This window comes from Tursiops truncatus, chromosome 1 (assembly GCF_011762595.2).
Source record: "Tursiops truncatus isolate mTurTru1 chromosome 1, mTurTru1.mat.Y, whole genome shotgun sequence".
Classification (NCBI taxonomy): Eukaryota; Metazoa; Chordata; class Mammalia; order Artiodactyla; family Delphinidae; genus Tursiops; species Tursiops truncatus.
This window is the reverse complement of record NC_047034.1, coordinates 15,790,893-15,808,747: the sequence shown is the minus strand read 5'-3', so window position 1 is coordinate 15,808,747 and position 17,855 is coordinate 15,790,893. Positions and strand designations below refer to the sequence as shown.

General features: G+C 35.5%; 1 protein-coding gene and 1 long non-coding RNA gene across 11 annotated transcripts in view; both read left to right on the top strand.

Moving 5' to 3' along the window:
* The window catches only part of GPATCH2 (G-patch domain containing 2), a 188,646-nt gene that overhangs the window by 91,150 nt on the left and 79,641 nt on the right, over positions 1–17,855 (top strand). For all 10 annotated transcript variants that reach the window (XR_002173280.3, XR_002173278.3, XM_073800361.1 and 7 more), the window contains exon 6: positions 9,285–9,352. Coding sequence is in view for 8 of the 10 variants with exons in the window: in XM_073800361.1 (XP_073656462.1) it covers positions 9,285–9,352 (68 nt within the window). In the remaining 2 variants the exon portion in view is untranslated. The remainder of the gene's footprint in view (positions 1–9,284; positions 9,353–17,855) is intronic.
* LOC141277964 (uncharacterized) lies at positions 9,367–17,090 on the top strand. Its single transcript, XR_012329952.1, has 3 exons — positions 9,367–9,870; positions 16,089–16,187; positions 16,647–17,090. It is a non-coding gene; the product is annotated as an uncharacterized lncRNA (long non-coding RNA).

Below are 17,855 nucleotides of genomic sequence, written 5' to 3'. Positions count from 1 at the left end.
ACCCAGTGATTGACATACTTCTTATTGGCCAGACCTTACCTCACATGACCATCTCTGGCTGTCTGATTGATTTTATGATGCAACCAGAGTTAAGCTAGATATTTACTTCTTTCAATTTAAAGCTAATTCTACTAACAAATGTCCCCCAGATATGAGGGTCTGACTATGTGATTTTTTTACTCGAAATATATATTGGCCAGAGGATATTGAAGGTTACAGGTTATTATTTGTGATTTGTGTAGCCATTCATTGAGAAAGATAGTATGTAAGATACTGAGATATTCTGTTATCTTTAACTAATATTTGATTTGTTTTTAATTAATTCATTCACTCATTTATACATACCTTAAAGAATAGTTTGCATATGCTTGTAGTTGTGATCTTTTTTCTTCTCCTCTCAAGTCACAGTTACGCGTGTTTGTTTTTTAAGTTATAGACATGTTTTAGTGCAATTAACAGTATAATAATCAGAACTGCATTACACGAGACTGGGTGGTTGCCTGCATCTTTGCTTAAGGAGAACAGCTTGTAGAATATAATATCTTAAGTGTTTTATTTGCTAAATATAAACCATATTAAGGTAATCAGTTTTTAAATGTGGAGACTATCAGCGTTTTTCTTATAAATTACTATCGGTGTATCCTTGCTATTCTTAGAGGCAATCTTTTAAATATCAAAACCAGCTATAATTTTTCTCTTTTGATACAAATTAAAATTCCATATAACATCACTGTCAGCTTAAGGTAGGAAGAAATAAGCTAGTTTATAAAAACAATTTGAAAAATTTAAAAAACCACGCAATTCAAAAGGGCATATGCACCACTGATAATGGTGTGATAAATTATCAAATTATTAATGTGGAAAGAAAGTAATTTTAGCTCCTGAAATGTTGATCATGTCTTCCAGTATCAGAATAATTTAAGTAATTTATAACTAAGCACTGAAAAGTTTTCCTAGTCTGCTTATATTCCTAAAGTAGATTTTTTAATGTATGTGGTAGGATTTTTGTTCAAAAAGCTATCTTAATGATTTTTTACTTTATCAGTCGTGTTTGCTGATTATCATAATCACCTTCACTGCCATGTTACCCCCGACCTCTTATACTACCAAAAAAAAAAAAATTATTTTTACATGTACCAAGCTTTCCAAGTGTGTTATAATTCTCATTAGGAATGGGAATTATTAAGCATCTTTTTTGTTTTTTAAGTCTCTTCTTTATATAGTAGACTCTGTATACGTAAGCTTGAAGAAGGAAACACTTTCTAGTTTCTATTTTCTGTATATGTGACTCCCTTTTTTTTGCTTTTTTAAGCTTCTGCAGAATTGCAAGAGATGGGAGGATAGGCTTCAAAACATCCATTAGAATTTTTATTTGTTGTTTGAAATTTCTTTAAATAGTTGAACATTATTTTTAAAAGCGTTATGAATGTCCGGGGAGATAAAGGGATTTTTATAAACAAATTCCCTGGCAGGAGCTGCATTACGTGCTATATATTTCAGGCTAATAATAAGGGCTTACAGTGGGTCAGTGTGTCATATCCCAGCGGTGTCTGGTGAGATAGAGGGTTATCTAATATGTCAGCTAGCTAACCCTGTGAACAATTTTTTGAGCAGGCAAGATAATGGGACTGAATTCTGAAATGAGGGTTGAAATATACTGGAGTATTGTCACGTGTGAGAACAATAACTTTTTAAAGCAAATGTAGTCACCTTTTGATGGCATTAGGCATATTTGATAATGGGGTATATTTTAAGTGGATAGATTGGGTAGAGTATGAAGAGAATCATATACAATGGTATGTTTAAATAGATAAATTTAAAAATCACAAATTCTATAATGCACAGGAGGTTTTTATTAATAGAAAGCTGCTGAGAAAAAAAAGGAAACTTTTTTCTTCTCTATTATGATTACTAAATTAACATAACCTAATACTAGTAAGGTTTCAACTTCCTCATTGCAATTTTAAGTTTTGAATATAAAGTTACTTCTACCCAAACAGGGGTACAATAATCTAGAAATCTTTCAAATTGTTTTGCTTTACTGTGTTTCCGGCTAGTATGTTCGTAAACCATCATATAAAATGTTAATGCCTTTTTAAATCACTAATTGTTTAAAAGGTTTTTATTTCAGTCTTTCTTTGCATTTCCCTGCATTATACACTTAATTTTGAGAAAAGGTTTGTGTGTATGTGTGTAAAATGAACCTCAAGAAAATGCTTATTTTTAAATGTAGATGTGAATTGCTTGATGTGAATTGAATAAGATAATCTACATTCATACTCTTATGGCTTATAAATTCAAATTTTAGAAGATGTATAGATTTGGAGTATAATCTAAGTATGTTGCAGTGGGATGAGATTATAAAGTTTTTTACACCATCTTGTGCACATTTTGTTTATTACTTTGGCATTTACTCTTATAAAAGGCAGATCTTTATGCACAATGGATTTTGTATAAACATCTGTGGACCTATCCTTATTTTCTTGAAGCCTATGGTATTGCAAGCATCATGAATGAGTGATTTAAGAAGGCTTTGGTCAGCCAGCAGAGGCCACTCACAGCTTGCTACTAAAACTGGATGGCAAAGTGAAACTCTTTCTTTAATCACTATTGGCCATCATTCCGAGCTGGTTAATTTTTAGTTCCTTACTCAAAAAAAAAAAAGAAAAATTACCGTGGAGTCGTGAGAAAAAAAAATTGTTGCTGTATTTGTATTTTAATTATGTAGTGATTAATCTTTCTATTAAAACATTTAGATCATTCATTATTTTGTAGGCCAGAAATGAGAATTTATGCACTCAATAATTAGAAGTATTATTATTCTAATAGACCAATAATTCTAAATTCTTAATTCTTAATGCTGACTTATTTTAACTAGGAAAAAACTGTTTAAAGAGAAGATTTAAAACAATTACATTGTTTAGTTTTAGAATGAAAATAGAAGAATTGCTAATGTTGTCATATATATATACACATATGTATGTGTGTATATTTCCACACCTCTATCAGCTTAGTATAATTCGCATTTTGAGAATTCTTTTAAAGAGATATATGTGCTGCTATTACTTGAAAATGTACTAAGATTACTTCCAGATTACCTGAAGTCTGTCTTCAGTCACTACTTCATGTGATACTGGCAGCTAAAAGGTTAGCATCTTCCCTTTGACTCATACGCTTTCTGCCAGAAAGGGTAATCCTCAATTGAAAGGATAGCCTTGTGCTTCTCTGTGCTTTATTTCCTGTGATTTTTTGATTCTTTATAAAACCTTTCTGGTTTGAAGGTATAATCTCACATTTACATTGTTAATCCGCTTTTGAAGGAAAAAAAATAGTCCAAGTTCTCAAATTTTCCAAGTTTCTTCACATATTCTCATCGTGAAATGTTTACTCCTCTCTAGTGCGATTTTTAAATTTCTTTTACTACTTTGCCTGTAATGACTAGCGGTGGAGCCATTTGTTATTCTTGTTAGTCTCTCCATAACATGGGCTGACAACCCTGTTTGAGCTGCCATGCTCACTCTTGCCTATATTTATAATAGCCCTGTAGGTTACCCTGAAGTTACAAGTAAAGACCAGAATGTCCTTGAATGTATATTTCTAGGCTGAAGATTTTCCGAGAGTGTATTCTAGATTCAAGCCAGCATCTCCTGTGGCAAATCCCCAAATACAAAAAACACTTGTTTTGATGTATTGTCTCCTTTGTGTGGTCCCCTGTAGGGGAAACTTAGTAAATTGTGGATAGAACAACGTAGGTTCAAATCTAGCTCTGTTTTTAGTCTTTGTAATCTGGGTGTGATGTGCCCCCACCTCAGTGGGTGTTAGTTTCTTCATCTAGTGTTTGAAGATAATGATGTCTATTCACTTTAGCCATCTTGCCTGTGAAAACTTACCTTATAAGCAGGAAAGACTGATAAAGAATAGGAGTGTCATCATTAATCACAAAAATATTTCTACAAATTGTATTAATTCTTGATGTGTCATGGGTAGTCATTATCACACTTTTATTGTTGGGTTGTTCATGCTTACATCCTTCCAAGAAGGGTTAAAAATTGCATAGTAAAAGTATAATGGAATAATGTGGAATCTTTAACCTTGACACCCAGGTAAAAGTCATCAGATTCACTCACTGTCTTACATCTACTACAATATAATTTAGATAACATGAAGGCTATGAATAGTAGATGCTGCATAGACCCTAAAAAGAGGGTTTTTTCCCCTAAAATCTTACCAGGGTGAGCTCTGCTGATAAGAGCAAGATTGTTTATGAATATTGGTATACTTAAAGATATGAATAATGATGAGAACTTAGTACATCTTTCTGTAATGTTATTAGATTTTATAAAATCCCAAACATTAGCACATGAATTATTTACTGATCTTTCTTTCTTTAAAACAAACAAACAAACAAAAAAACCCACCTTGGAATTAGAGGGGTCCCTTCACACAGAACTTTATCATTATATAAAAAAGATTAGTAATATTTGTAACAATATAACTAATCAATGTAACAATCAATGTAACGATACAACTAAAGTCACCCAACTGAATGGGAACCATATACCACTCATTATATAGTAAATTTAAGCATGATTTTATATACACAATAGGTAACTAGTAAATATTTGTTGAATTGTATCAAGCAGAGCAGTTTGGGGTTTAGAGCAAGGAACAATCAACTACTGCATCAGGAGCTGGAGAGAAGAATCACAGTGGAAAGCAGGGATGAGATTAGAGAGGGCTTCAAATGCATTTCTCATTCGTTTTAATTTTGCTTTCAGTGTGGAGCTATGGATGGCTCTGGAATGAGAAAATCGACATGTTGCAAAGCATGAAAAGTAATTTCTACTTTTTTGTATGTTGTTTTAGAAGTAATTCTAATGTTATTTTCTTGAATGCTTTCCATCCCCAAATAAATTGTGCCTTTTGTGAATCGTGACCATTCTGTAATATTATATATGAGAATAGGTGACACAATGAAATATTTTATTCATTCTCCCAACTATCTTGTACCAAATTTTTAGAACACTTATATAAACTCAGGTGCCCTCATTTGAAATACTTCTGGAGAATCTTTCTTCATTCTTCTGTATGTGATTAAAAGATAGACATTATTCACATTCATTTAACAACTATTAATTAAAATCAACTATTGCAAAACATTTAGAATATGATTTTCTTGGGCTTGTTTTTAAATGAAGATAATGTATAGACTAGCAACTATAGTAAGTTAGTTTCCTTCCACCTCTTTGCTTTCCTTTCCTTACTTCTTACCCCCAGGGTTTAAAGTCCTATTTTTAAGCCTCTTGCTGTTGAGTTGTTTTCCTTAGTATCTGTCACATATATTTGACTGACACATTTATTGAATGTACCGGGGGTGGGGGGCCTTCATGCAGAGTCTTCTAAATTTTAAAGGCTTGTTTCTTTCTTCAGAGAAGTTGAGTCAAATTAATAATGGTCCTTAGAGAAGCAGGAAGCTTCTGGGTCTTGACAAACTGGCAGGGAGGCTCAGACAATGTCTCGCTGTAGCCTGGAGGCCGGGCGGATTTGATTGACCAGTTCTCACAAAACTGAAAGGCCTTCTTTTGAATGGCAGCCTGCCACCCTAAGTGTTTGTCAGTGTAGGCACTGAAGCAGAATAGCATTTGGAAAGCAAAATATAATTGTAAGTGAGAGAAAAGTTGGAGGACAATGGCTCTACTAGAGGCAGAGAAGAAAGGATGATGGTTTCTTGTGCTTCTATGGAGACATAACATCTCCTGAATTTATAGAAGGACTCTTATTCATTGAGAACATAAGTAGGATATCATTCATGTTGAACAAACTCATTATTAATCTCATAAGACTGTTGTGTCTCAGATAAGTTTACCTGATACGGGAAGTAGTTCATTCAACCATCTAATTATAGAAGAATGGGATGAGATGCAGTGGGTTTGGTAATAATAACAAAGTGAAAATGAGGTATAAAACCAACTGTTCTGTCTATCTTTGAAGGAAAGTCATAAAATCAGTGTTGATAAGTCAGTGATAGAAAAAATAAGAAATTTCTTTTAATGTATCTAATAAAACTGCTAAAGATATTTTGTCATTGAAATCATTTGGCTCAATTTCCCTTATATTGGTACTTATTGACCTTATGAATTTTGATAGTGGTACTTGTACAGCTGTTATTAAGTTTTCGTCTAGTAACTACTACATTTCTGATTTTCTAAGGTTGATAACTTGATTGTAAATAACAATAGTAAAAACTGAGATCCATGTGATCTTTTAGCATTATAGTTTATTTCACAATCTAGTAAGGCCAGAAGTTGACATAAACACCATGCTATCCAGAGACCATTCATTCCTATCTAACTTTGAGTTTATTTTTTTAATTTAATAATTTGCATAATAAACATAGATACTGAAAAGAAATATGCCTACTTTATTTAGGATTGTAGTCACTATTGACGTAGTAATATTTAACAAATGAATCATAAAAATTCAGGGCATATAGTGTGATGTTTAAGATTCTTATCAGTAAATATTGGCTAATTATATAAAAGATTGTTTCCAGAGTTTTAACAAATAACAAGAATTGGATTGTGGAGATACTATTTCTCATGAAGAACAGAATACCTGTTTCTTATCTGACCTTTTGAAATAAAATCTACTTTTTCTAACAAATAACTTTTACAACATGAATATCTTATGGGATATTTAAAGAGTTATGATTTTTTTTTAATTTGTGATTTCTTTCTAAGACATTTCTGTAATACCTGGAAGGCATATTTTTTGGAGAATAAAATAATCACCATACTTAATCATTTACTAGAAATTAATACTTTGACCTGCTATTTTAAGTTGCTTCATTTCATTTTTAGAAAGATTAACCCCGAATTATAAATCTTTAGGAAGAATTCTGTAAGAATGTTTCTTGACATTTTATAATTCTTTGAAGTATCTACTAATAATCAATCATATTAAATACATGTTTTCAAGTTTAAAAAACACTGAAACTCCAGTATAGCCCTGATTTCCATAAGCTGAATTCTATACTAAGATCTCACCCTCAGATTTTTGGTAAGCATGTCTAGTCACTAAAGTTGCAAAAGATTCCTGTTGTTAAAATAGTTCACTCCTGAGGCAGGCCAGTGTCATTGACCCTAAGATCATCATGGATGGATCTCAGTGTTTCTTTATTTCATTTAAAAAGTTCTAAATTATGCCTCTTTACATATCTTTAAAAGTAAAACCAAAATTGACTTGAAATAACAGTGAAGGATATTCACCTCTTTTTTTAAAAAAAAGGGCCATGTACTAGGTGAATAGGTAGAGTCATTTAAATATCTACATTTGATATTGTAAATCTTTTGTGAGTTATTTACAGCAGTTGAATTGAGCTTATAGTTTCTATATATGATTTCTGAGAAATACATAGTATGATTATTTCTGACTAGATTGAAAGCTTACATTTGTATTGTGGTATATATTAGTTATAAATTCTGTTTTGTTGTATTCAGTTGCATTGTTTTCATCAGGCAATTTATCACATGGGTATATGTGAAATTCCTTCATTTATTAAATTTCAGATTACATATTTCAAGCCAGAGCAAGACTTAAACATTTTTCCATAAGTATAGCTGCAGGTAAACAAGCAATTTTAGCCCTGAAAATAGCTTCTGCTTCTGTCAACACTTTGTTTATTTCTTTCTCTGAGATAAAAAGTTCAGTTTTCTGATATTTGTACCAAGATAAAGTCAGTAAACAAGATTAATATAGTGTGGAAAAGGTTGTCAGCAGCCCTGGCAAAGGAAATAAGTTGCCTGTACATAGAACATACTGTAAACTGAATAAAAGTGTCAGGTCCACCATGAGATAATGTGATCATGAACCTCTAACAAAGCATGACATAGGCGCAGTCGGCTTTTCTCATAGCCACTGTGTAGAAAATGGATTACTATATTCCAGGGTTACCCACTGGAATAGCATGAAAACCTCATTTTGAGATGAATGCAGAATGTAGTCCTGGAGTTGAGCCACATGTTTACCTGTGGTGCTCAAACCATAGGGTTATTAATGTCATCATCTGTGCACATTTGCAATATTTGCATTTCGTAGAGTTTCAGTGTGTGCTGGCATCCACGTTACCCAACTGATACAAGACAAAATAACATTTTTGAAAATGTTCGTTTCTTCTGAGGGGTATTTGTTGCCTCATCATGCCTTTTTGGATTCTATACGTTAAGTAGCACTTCTATAATTACAGAGGGATTTTTTTTTTTTAATACAGCGGAACATAATGTAAAGCCTTTTGCTGTCAGTTTATGTTTCATCAGTTGTGATAGTGGATTCATGCTGTTTTTATGTTCTCGTTGAGAACCCGCTATAGGATAGGAAAGTTGTGACATTTTCTTTAAAAATGGGAATAGCTTGCAATATCAAAAAAGTTGAACCTTGAATTCTTTCTCAGCTTTTTAATTTGATTTAGAAATAAAGGAATAAAATTTTTTCTCTTAAGTGAAATTACATTTTGTTCTATGTAAATACACAAATAATTCCTAACTTTATGGGAAAACTACAGAAAGGACTACTCACTACTTCCTTGACTTAAGTCTTTGTATACATTTTTTCTGAAGCACAGTTGATTTACAATGTTGTGTTAGTTTCAGATATACAGCAAAGTGATTCAGTTATGCATATATATATGTATATATTCTTTTTCAGATTCTTTTTCATTCTAGGTTATTACAAGATAATGAATATAGTGCCCTGTGCTATACAGCAGGTCCTTGTTGCTTATCTATTTTATATACGGTAGTGAGTATAGTTTAATCCCAAACCCCTAATTTGTATGCATTTAAAATGTGTGCATTATAATACATGTTATTTACATTTAGGAGTTAACTACAAACATGTTGGTCCTAGGAAATATCATCTTCTCAACACTAATCTAATTAAGTAAACCTTTTTTTATATACAGTTAAATATATTTGCAGTTGTACAGTATTTGGAAATGAGAGTCAGTGGTCTAGTTCTTAAGAAAGATTTTTTTTTTTTTCTGTTATGAAGGTACTTTTTAAATAGTCTTAAAATTCTAGCTGAGGAACTATGCTAGACTAAAACAAATAGCACATTGTTACCAGGAATTAAAGTATCTTTTGGTCCATGCAGTTGTGTCTTAGGTTTTGAGAATCGTTATATTCTCCATTTCAGAGTGGATGTCCTCAAATGAAAACATCCCTGTTATTCACTGCCTTTTTACACACTCAACGGTGACCTGTTTTTGGTTTTAAATCTCCTTTCAGGTGACCACTCCTGGCCCAGTCAGTAACAAGAGAATGGTTCACTTTTCCCCAGATTCTCATCACCATGAGTGAGTATGCATGGTATTTGTATAATCTTGTTGGGCTATTCTGTATCTTTCTTTTGGGAAATTGGTAGCTATTGCTAGTAAAGGTGGTTCAATTTAAATCTGTCTTATAAAAGAGTAAACATCATATACCAAGTACAGTAGTCCAAGAACAATTTAAATGAAACCCATGACAGAAATATAAAGAAAAGTTTTTAAGTAATCATTCTTTTATTTTACTTGTAGTAGAATTTGAAATTCACGTGTTACTGAAAGTCATATATAAGATTATCTCAAAGTGTTTAAGTTTTCATTACATTAAGTAGCATCAAGCTCTCCTTCGACTCATCCATCCTCACTTCCTTCCTTCTACAACCCTTTCTAAGGTACTGAGATGAAGAGTGAGTCTTTTCCTCATGAATTCTCTACCTTATTCTCCTGTCCAGCATGAGCTGTGATGGGACCAGAAAGTATTTGCATTTAGCAACAAAAGGAAGAGACTAATTTACTAGATAACTCCAAAAAAGTAAAGCTGTGGCTTGGTGAGTTATGGGGTGAATTTCTAGGTGCTAATTCTATCTCTAAATACATCTTTGTTGGAAAACCTGAAATAAGTTGTGTATTTTGGCTCAATACCATGTGTCTCCTATGAAGCTGGTTGCACTTGAGAAAGACCATTAAAGTATGGAACAATATGAATTATTGAATGAATTTTTTTCTGGAAAACAATTATATTAGGACCCATTAGGTTCTATTTTTTAAATCTACTTTTTATAAAATATAAAGCAGAAATTATTGTTCAGATGTAGCTTAATTTATAAATATTAATATAGTATAATTTATATGATATAAAATATTATCTATATAGTTTTTTTATATATTTACCTTTATAGCTTATGATATCACAATCTTCCCTCCTAATAGCTTATCTTACTTATTGTTTCATTATCCCATAAAAGACCTTCTCTCTTTTTTCACTCAAACAGAAAAAAAAATAAAAATAAAAATGGATAAAGCATTTTTTATCTCATAAGGACCACCAGAAGATTTGTATGTTTCCGTCTCGATTTTCTGTTCTGATAGAAAACAAATACTCAAGAAAGTAGATTTAGAGCTATATTTAAGCCAAAACTCGCATTTGGTAAAGATTGTAAATGCCCTGAGGGCAAACAATCTCTATCACCATCGTAATCCGGTGCCAGTTGTTGAGTGAGTGAAGACATAAAAGTTTGTATTTAAAATAGGACAAATGCAATAATGTCAGTTGAGTATTGCTTCTGAAATTAGCCGGTATGACCCTCATTGTAATATCCCAACAACCCTTCCACACCCATCTCCCCATAAATAAGAGTTTCTGGGGATGGAACTTAGATGCCACCGTTTTTAGAGTTTCCCAAGTCATACCAATGTGTTTGATTACAATTCTCTCAACACACGGGACTAAAACGGTCATTTTACTACCTCGCGCCCTACCTGCTACGTCCACTTTTTTTAGTATCTCATTCTGACCTCCTCTTTTCCACATCCTCCTCCATTATTTTAATTACAGCTCTGTTATCTTTTATATGGATCTTTCTGTCTCTACTCTCTCACTATTTCAGTACCTACTACTTACTTCTACTATTCAAGTTCAGTTCTGATCCTTTTATTTTCCTATTAAAACTTCCAGTATTGATTGCCTCTTGACAGTAGACAAACCTTAGCATATCGTTAAACACCTTCTACAACCTGGCTCCAGTTACATTTCCACTTTGTTATCCGTTATCTCTTCCTCCTAACACCAGTGGTCCAGCTGTCTACCTCTGTGCCCTGAATAGAACCTCTGCTGCACTGGCCCCTTTAGCCAGTGACTTTGCTCATTCATCTCCTCCTATCCATATCTGTCAAAACCCTACTTATTATTCAAGACTGATTGAAAAGTCATCTATTATATTTTTCAGGATGTACTAGGTGCAAGTAACAGAGTATGAAACTAATGCTAGCTCAGACCAAAAGGTTTGGTTTTTCTTTTCCTCACACGAGACGTTAGAAGGAAGGTGGCTCTAGGGCTTGCTACTAAGCTTAGGGATATTATCAAGGGCCAGACTATTTCTCTTTTTCTGCTTCATCACCTGTATTCATGTCCTAGAGCTACAGTAACAAAGTATCACAAACTGGGTGACTTAAACAACAAATGTATTGTCTCATAGCTCTTTTCTTTTACCATACTTTTTCTTTTATTTCACTGCAGAATAAAATTCCTCTTGCATTCTTGCACTCTCCCTTTAATTTTCTATATTCTTAAAATACTTTTTATTGAAGTATAGGTAACATACAATATTATATTAGTTTCATTTATTGAAGAAGCTGTCTTTTCCCCATTGTATGTTCTTGCCTCCTTTGTCATAGATTAATCGCCCGTATAAGTGTGGGTTTGTTTCTGGGCTCCCTATTCTGTCCCCTTGGTCTGTGTATCTTTTTTTGTGCCAGTACTGTACTGTTTTGATTACTATAGCTTTGTAGTATAGTTTGAAATCAGGGAGCATGACACCTCCAAGCTTTGCTCTTCTTTCTAAAGAGTGCTTTGGGTGTCGCACATTTCTGAAGACTGGAAGTCCAAGATCAGGGTATCAGCAGGGTTGGTTACTTCCGAGGGCCCTGAGGGAGAATCTGTTCCTTGCCCCCTTCCTCACTTGTGGTTTGCTGGCAATCTTTGCTGTTCCTTGATTTCTGCTACATCACCCCAGTCTTGCCTTCATCTTCCCATTGCCTTTGCCCTATGTCTGTGTCTGTGTCCAACTTTCTGCTTTTTATAATGACACAGATACAGATATATAATAGCATTTTATAAGGTCAAATTGAATTAGGGCCCACCCTAGTGACCTCATTTTAACTTGATTACCTCTGTAAAGACCCTATTTCAAAATAAGGTCACATTTTACAGTACTAGGGGTTAGGACTCCAACATATCTTTGGATGGGGGGGGGACACATTTCAACACATAGCATCTTCCTGGTCTTTTTTTCTTGTATGTCTTCACATTTACTGCCTCATAGTCTCAAGATGGCGCCTATGGTTCCACATATCATGTCTGCATTCAAGGCAGGAAGAAGAGGGAAGGACAGTACAAGCAGCTTTCCTCAAGAAACAAGCTTCACTGGCTGTCAGAGCCAGGAGATCCAGGGCCTGTCCCTCAGGTGGCAGCTGCAAAAGCTGGGGCACCAGACGTGTACAAGCTAGCAGCCTGGTTTTGTTGTTCCAGAAAGCAGGAGTGAGAAGGCGGGGGAAGCCCCCAGCCCCCTGGACTCTGAGGAGGATGGCAGCCAGCCCCTAGATGCATCCTCAGTTAGACTCTAGAACCTCAGGCTGCAGCTTGTAAGGTTTGCCATCAAACCTTTGCCTTCCAGGAGAAGACTGGGAGATGGACATTTTCAGGCAAACATCCGGCTCCCTCTGGGCTGAACCTTGAGGGACAGCCACAGAGAGCGCTCACGTGCCCATTAAGAACTGCTTCTTTCTTTGCAGTCCTTTGAGTCTCAGAGCTGGGTGCTTCGGGGGCCCTACCCTCAGGTGGGAGTCTTAAAATTGCCTTTCTTCCACTTTAGAAAAAAAAGATGCCCTCTCAGTTCTGATCTGATCTTGGCACATTTCCCTGTAGTGTAAAATCCTCTTGGGTTCCAAACAGGGGGTCATTCATATAGTACTGATAATGATGTTGACAGATTAAATCAAATGACTAAGTCACAAAGCTTTATGCAGTTTAGGTAGTTACTAATTCTTTGTTTTCAGCATCTGGTAGATTATTAAAAATACTGCTTAATCTTAAAATCATTGTGTGTGATATTTTTTGGCGTAAAACTCTGAAGGAGTTCAATAATCAAGTGTTGGTTCTAACCAAATTCCTTTTATTTCCATTTGTCAATTTGTGTGAACAAGGTTTCTGAGCACTCAAATTGTTAAAAATCACAGTAGAATTGATGCTAATGGTAATAGTCATCAATGGATATGTGAACTAATTTGGGGGGAAAACGTGTTAATGATAGCTTTCTAATAAAATTTTATTTTTATGTTTAGTATTGTCAAAATGTATTTATGTTGGTTTAGTTGAGTACTAATGAAAACTATTTCAGACCTTAAGTAACTGATGGTTATCAACTAACAATTATTATTAGCATTGACTGACTTATAAACTTTTCAAAATAATTTTTAATCTAGTTTTATAGTCACAGATCCTTAAGGAAACGTTATACGTGTATTTATATACATATGTATATATGTTATATAGATATACACACACATTTTTGTTGCAGAAGGCTATAATAGGATAGCTAATAAAAGACTTTCAAGGGCTTCCCTGGTGGCGCAGTGGTTGCGAGTCTGCCTGCCGATGCAGGGAACACGAGTTCGTGCCCCGGTCCGGGAAGATCCCACATGCCGCAGAGCGGCTAGGCCCGTGAGCCATGGCCGCTGAGCCTGCGCGTCCGGAGCCTGTGCTCCTCAACGGGAGAGGCCACAACAGTGAGAGGCCCGCGTACCACAAAAAAAAAAAAAAAAAAAGGCTTTATACTTTATATATATAAAAGGCTTTACACTTTGTGTACTGCCCATTTCACCACAAATAATTTTCTTAAGTTGAGATTTAATAAAAAATGTTTACTGCTATGTCAAGAATATTCTTAAGTGAAACTGGCTTTTTTGTTTTCCCCCTGCAAGTTCATGGCAGTGAGGAATACAGTGACTACTAGTTCAGTATTCCAGGGACGTCCTCACTCCCGCCCAGGGCTGCACAGAATACACTTTGAAGACAACACTTTGAGAACCACAGGCAGAGATAGAACCAAGAATACCAAAATTCACGTATCATCCTAAGTCCTGAAGGTCGTGTGGAGCTCCCTGTCAACGTCTTCTACATTGACACATGTGCCTTAGCCTTTTGGCATCCTCAGTTGTAGTTGCTGCCAAGATCTAGTTCTTACCTAGCATATGGCTTCTTCTTAATACGCTAGCCTCTCACCTTAATTTTTATTCCCATGTCTTGATCCATGAAACCCTATTATAGAATACTGAGTTAGGAGTTTAACAGACATTTCTACTTCCCCATTCCTCAACCCACCCCCTTTCTGTAATATACTTCTTCATACTTACAAGTCTCTTCAATAGAGCGGTTATGGTTCACAAGGAAGATGTTCAGTGTAGAAGATTATATTCCATTTCCAAAGTGCATTCGAATTTTCAGTGATAATCTGTAAACTAGTGGTGTCCGATAGAACTTTTCACAGTAATGGAAATGTTCTGTATCTGCACTGCTGATGATGGTAGCTGCTAACCATGTATGTCTAGGGCACTTGAAATGTGGCTAATGCAACTGAGGAACTTAATTTTTAATATTCATTTAAATAGCCATAGATGACTAGTAGCTACCATATTAGAGAGCACAAGTTTAGACCATGATGTGCACAGGAAACACTAAGTTAATATAAAATTATGCTTCTGAGTCAAAAAATAGAAACTCTATAAAAAATAGAAACTCTAAAAACCAAAATCTGTATTATAAACTGCTGTGGCTCTTTCCTTTTGGAAAGTACTTCTTTAGGAGACCTCAGTTAAGAATTTTGAGGTTGGTTTTGTCCTTTTGCATAGCTGTAATATCATTTGACTTCTCAAGAAATCCTGTACATTTCTGCTACTTGTAGTTCAGCACTGTGGGTGAGGGCAAGGGATTAAGGAACAGTGAGAAGGAATCAGTGTGGAGCTCTGAGTCTGCAGAGATTTTAGTTCAAAAAACCTTGTTCCCTAAAGCTTTATTATCTACTTCTTACTTAAAAGGAAAACAAAAAACTCCCTTCTGCTCCACAGTTACCGACCACATTGCTCTGCTAAAAAGAACGCTATAGCGAGGGCTCCATAGGTGATGGCTAGTCCCATTATCAACAGGGCAGGTGAGGATTAAATGCAATAATGTGTGTCAGGCTCAGTTCTTAGACATCCCCAAACTGCATCTGTATCCTAGAGGGAGAAGTGAGCCCAGAAACCACATGCAGCCCCTCGGAATCTTGAGAACAGACAGGCCATCCAGCTCTGTCTCTAGGTCTAGCCATCCCCGGCAATTGATCAATTTCAGACTCTTCTGCGTCCCCTCCTCCCAGATGTGCGTTTCACTGTTAGCCCCCTCCCTCATAAGTTCCCTTGGGAATCTTGGCTCCAGTGTAAATAAATGCCTCTACAACTTCATCCTCTTTCACGGCCTTTTTTCCTCTGCTGTCTTTACATAAATTTGACCCTTTGGATTTCAAGGACACCACTTTCTCTAGATTTCCTGATTTGTTCATGTTTTCACTAAAAAGTTATTAAGTAACCTTTACATTCCATGAGTCCATTAAAAAAGAGAAAAAAAGAAAACGGAGCAAAAGGGAAAAACTCCCCTCCCCCAAATTACGATAACTGAAGGCAGTGAAAGAGAATGGTGGTTAAGAATCCAGGGTGTGGAATCAGACAGCCTCGGTCCCAGTCTTGACACCAGTGCCTGCTAGCTTTGTGACCTTGAATAGCAATAGCACTCTTCCGTAAGGTGTGAGGTTTGAATGAGGTAATCTACATATGACCGTTACCACGGTTCCCAGTAGGTATCAAACATTTACTGAGATACCGAGTTGTGGGAGTGCTTTTACTGCTACTTCTGTTATTACTACCACTACATTTCCTTCCAACTACTACTACTGTTCTGTTACTACAGTTATCATCAGTATCTCTTTCTTAAGGACCTCCAATTTTTTTTAATCAGGATAAATAAACAACTACAATATATGAATATAACTGCTTTAATGGAGACATGTGCAAAGGTATTGAAAGCTTAGACAAGGAAACATCTAAACCTAACGGGGTGAGTTAGACAGGCACCTGTGCCAGTCTTTTTTTCTGCCTCAACTTCTGCTACCCTAACTGGTGACAATGTGTATAATAGTTAAAAGGAACATGAGCTTTGGAATTGAATATATAGATTTGAATTCCAGCTCTGCTACTCTGTTATGAAATCTCTGGCAAATCACTCAACCTCCCTGAGCCTGTTTCTTCACTTGCAAAATGGGGGTAGTACCTATCTTGCGGGATTCTTTAAAGATTAAACGAGAACACTGCCTGTCTTTCAGTAAAGCTCAATAAATGTTGGGTTCTCCAGTTGAAACTCTCATACTGTGAATCTCTTTCACCAGGAAGAGTTCAGTCCCTTCAAAGAATCACCCGCTTAGCTTAAGCCCACCAAGAATAATCTCCCCTTCTTAAAGCCAGTTGTGCCATAAAACACAACCTAATTGTAGGGGTGACTATCCCATCATATTCACAGGTCGTTCCTACGTTCAAAGAGAGCAAGTTGTGCAAGGGTGTGGATCACTGGGGGTCCTCTTAGAATCCTGCCTACCGTCCTGTTCCATAAACTCCTAATCTTGGATCAGTCTGTGCAGCTACCCACATCCACTGCTCTTCTGCTGAGCACTGGTGAATAAGATCATACAGAGTGAAGTAAGTCAGAAAGAGAAAGACAAATACCAAATGCTAACACATATATATGGAATCTAAAAAAAAAAAAAGTCATGAAGAACCTAGGGGTAAGACAGGAATAAAGACACAGACCTACTAGAGAATGGACTTGAGGACATGGGGAAGGGGAAGGGGAAGCTGGGACGAAGTGAGAGTGGCACGGACGTATATACACTACCAAGTGTAAAATAGATAGCTAGTGGGAAGCAGCCACATAGCACAGGGATCAGCTCGGTGCTTTGTGACCACCTAGAGGGGTGGGATAGGGAGGGTGGGAGGGAGACGCAAGAGGGAAGAGATATGGGGACATAAGTATACATATAGCTGATTCACTTTGTTATACAGCAGAAACTAACACACCATTGTAAAGCAATCATACTCCAATAAAGATGTTAAAAAAATTAAAAATAAAATTTAAAAAAAGATTATATGATTTGTTGCTACACAGATATATAATCTTGAACTTCAGTAGATCTTTCAGCAATGCTTTAGCATGACCTTCCGTAACATTTTATGTGTCCCCCAAAGCTATTCTATGTCTTGTCACCAAGCCCCTGTTATAAGCTGCCCATCTCCCCACTAACCCCAAGAATTTGACCTTTTCTTCAACTTTCCAAAGTAAGGCTGTTAGTCACAAATTTGGATGAACTTATCCAAATATACCTTCTTTCACTTTCCTTTGTCTTAGTATTAGAGGAAATGATTTTTCTTCTGTCCAAGGCTGATTCCAGCACCTGTGTCTGTGATTGGAAAGAACATTTTTTTCCTTCCAAAAACTTCTTTCATTATATACTACATTTTTAAACCTCTTCTTTTCCATTTTTTTCTGTTCTCTCTCCCTCTCATACTTTGAAAGCCTAACTTGTAGAAAGAGTGGATTATACTATACCCATTTAACTTCCTCACATCCCACTTCTTCTGTACCCACCTATGACACTATAATCCAGATTCTTCCCACACCACTTCCTGGACACTTCTCTGGAAAAGGTCACCAGTACCTAGAAATAATAGCAAA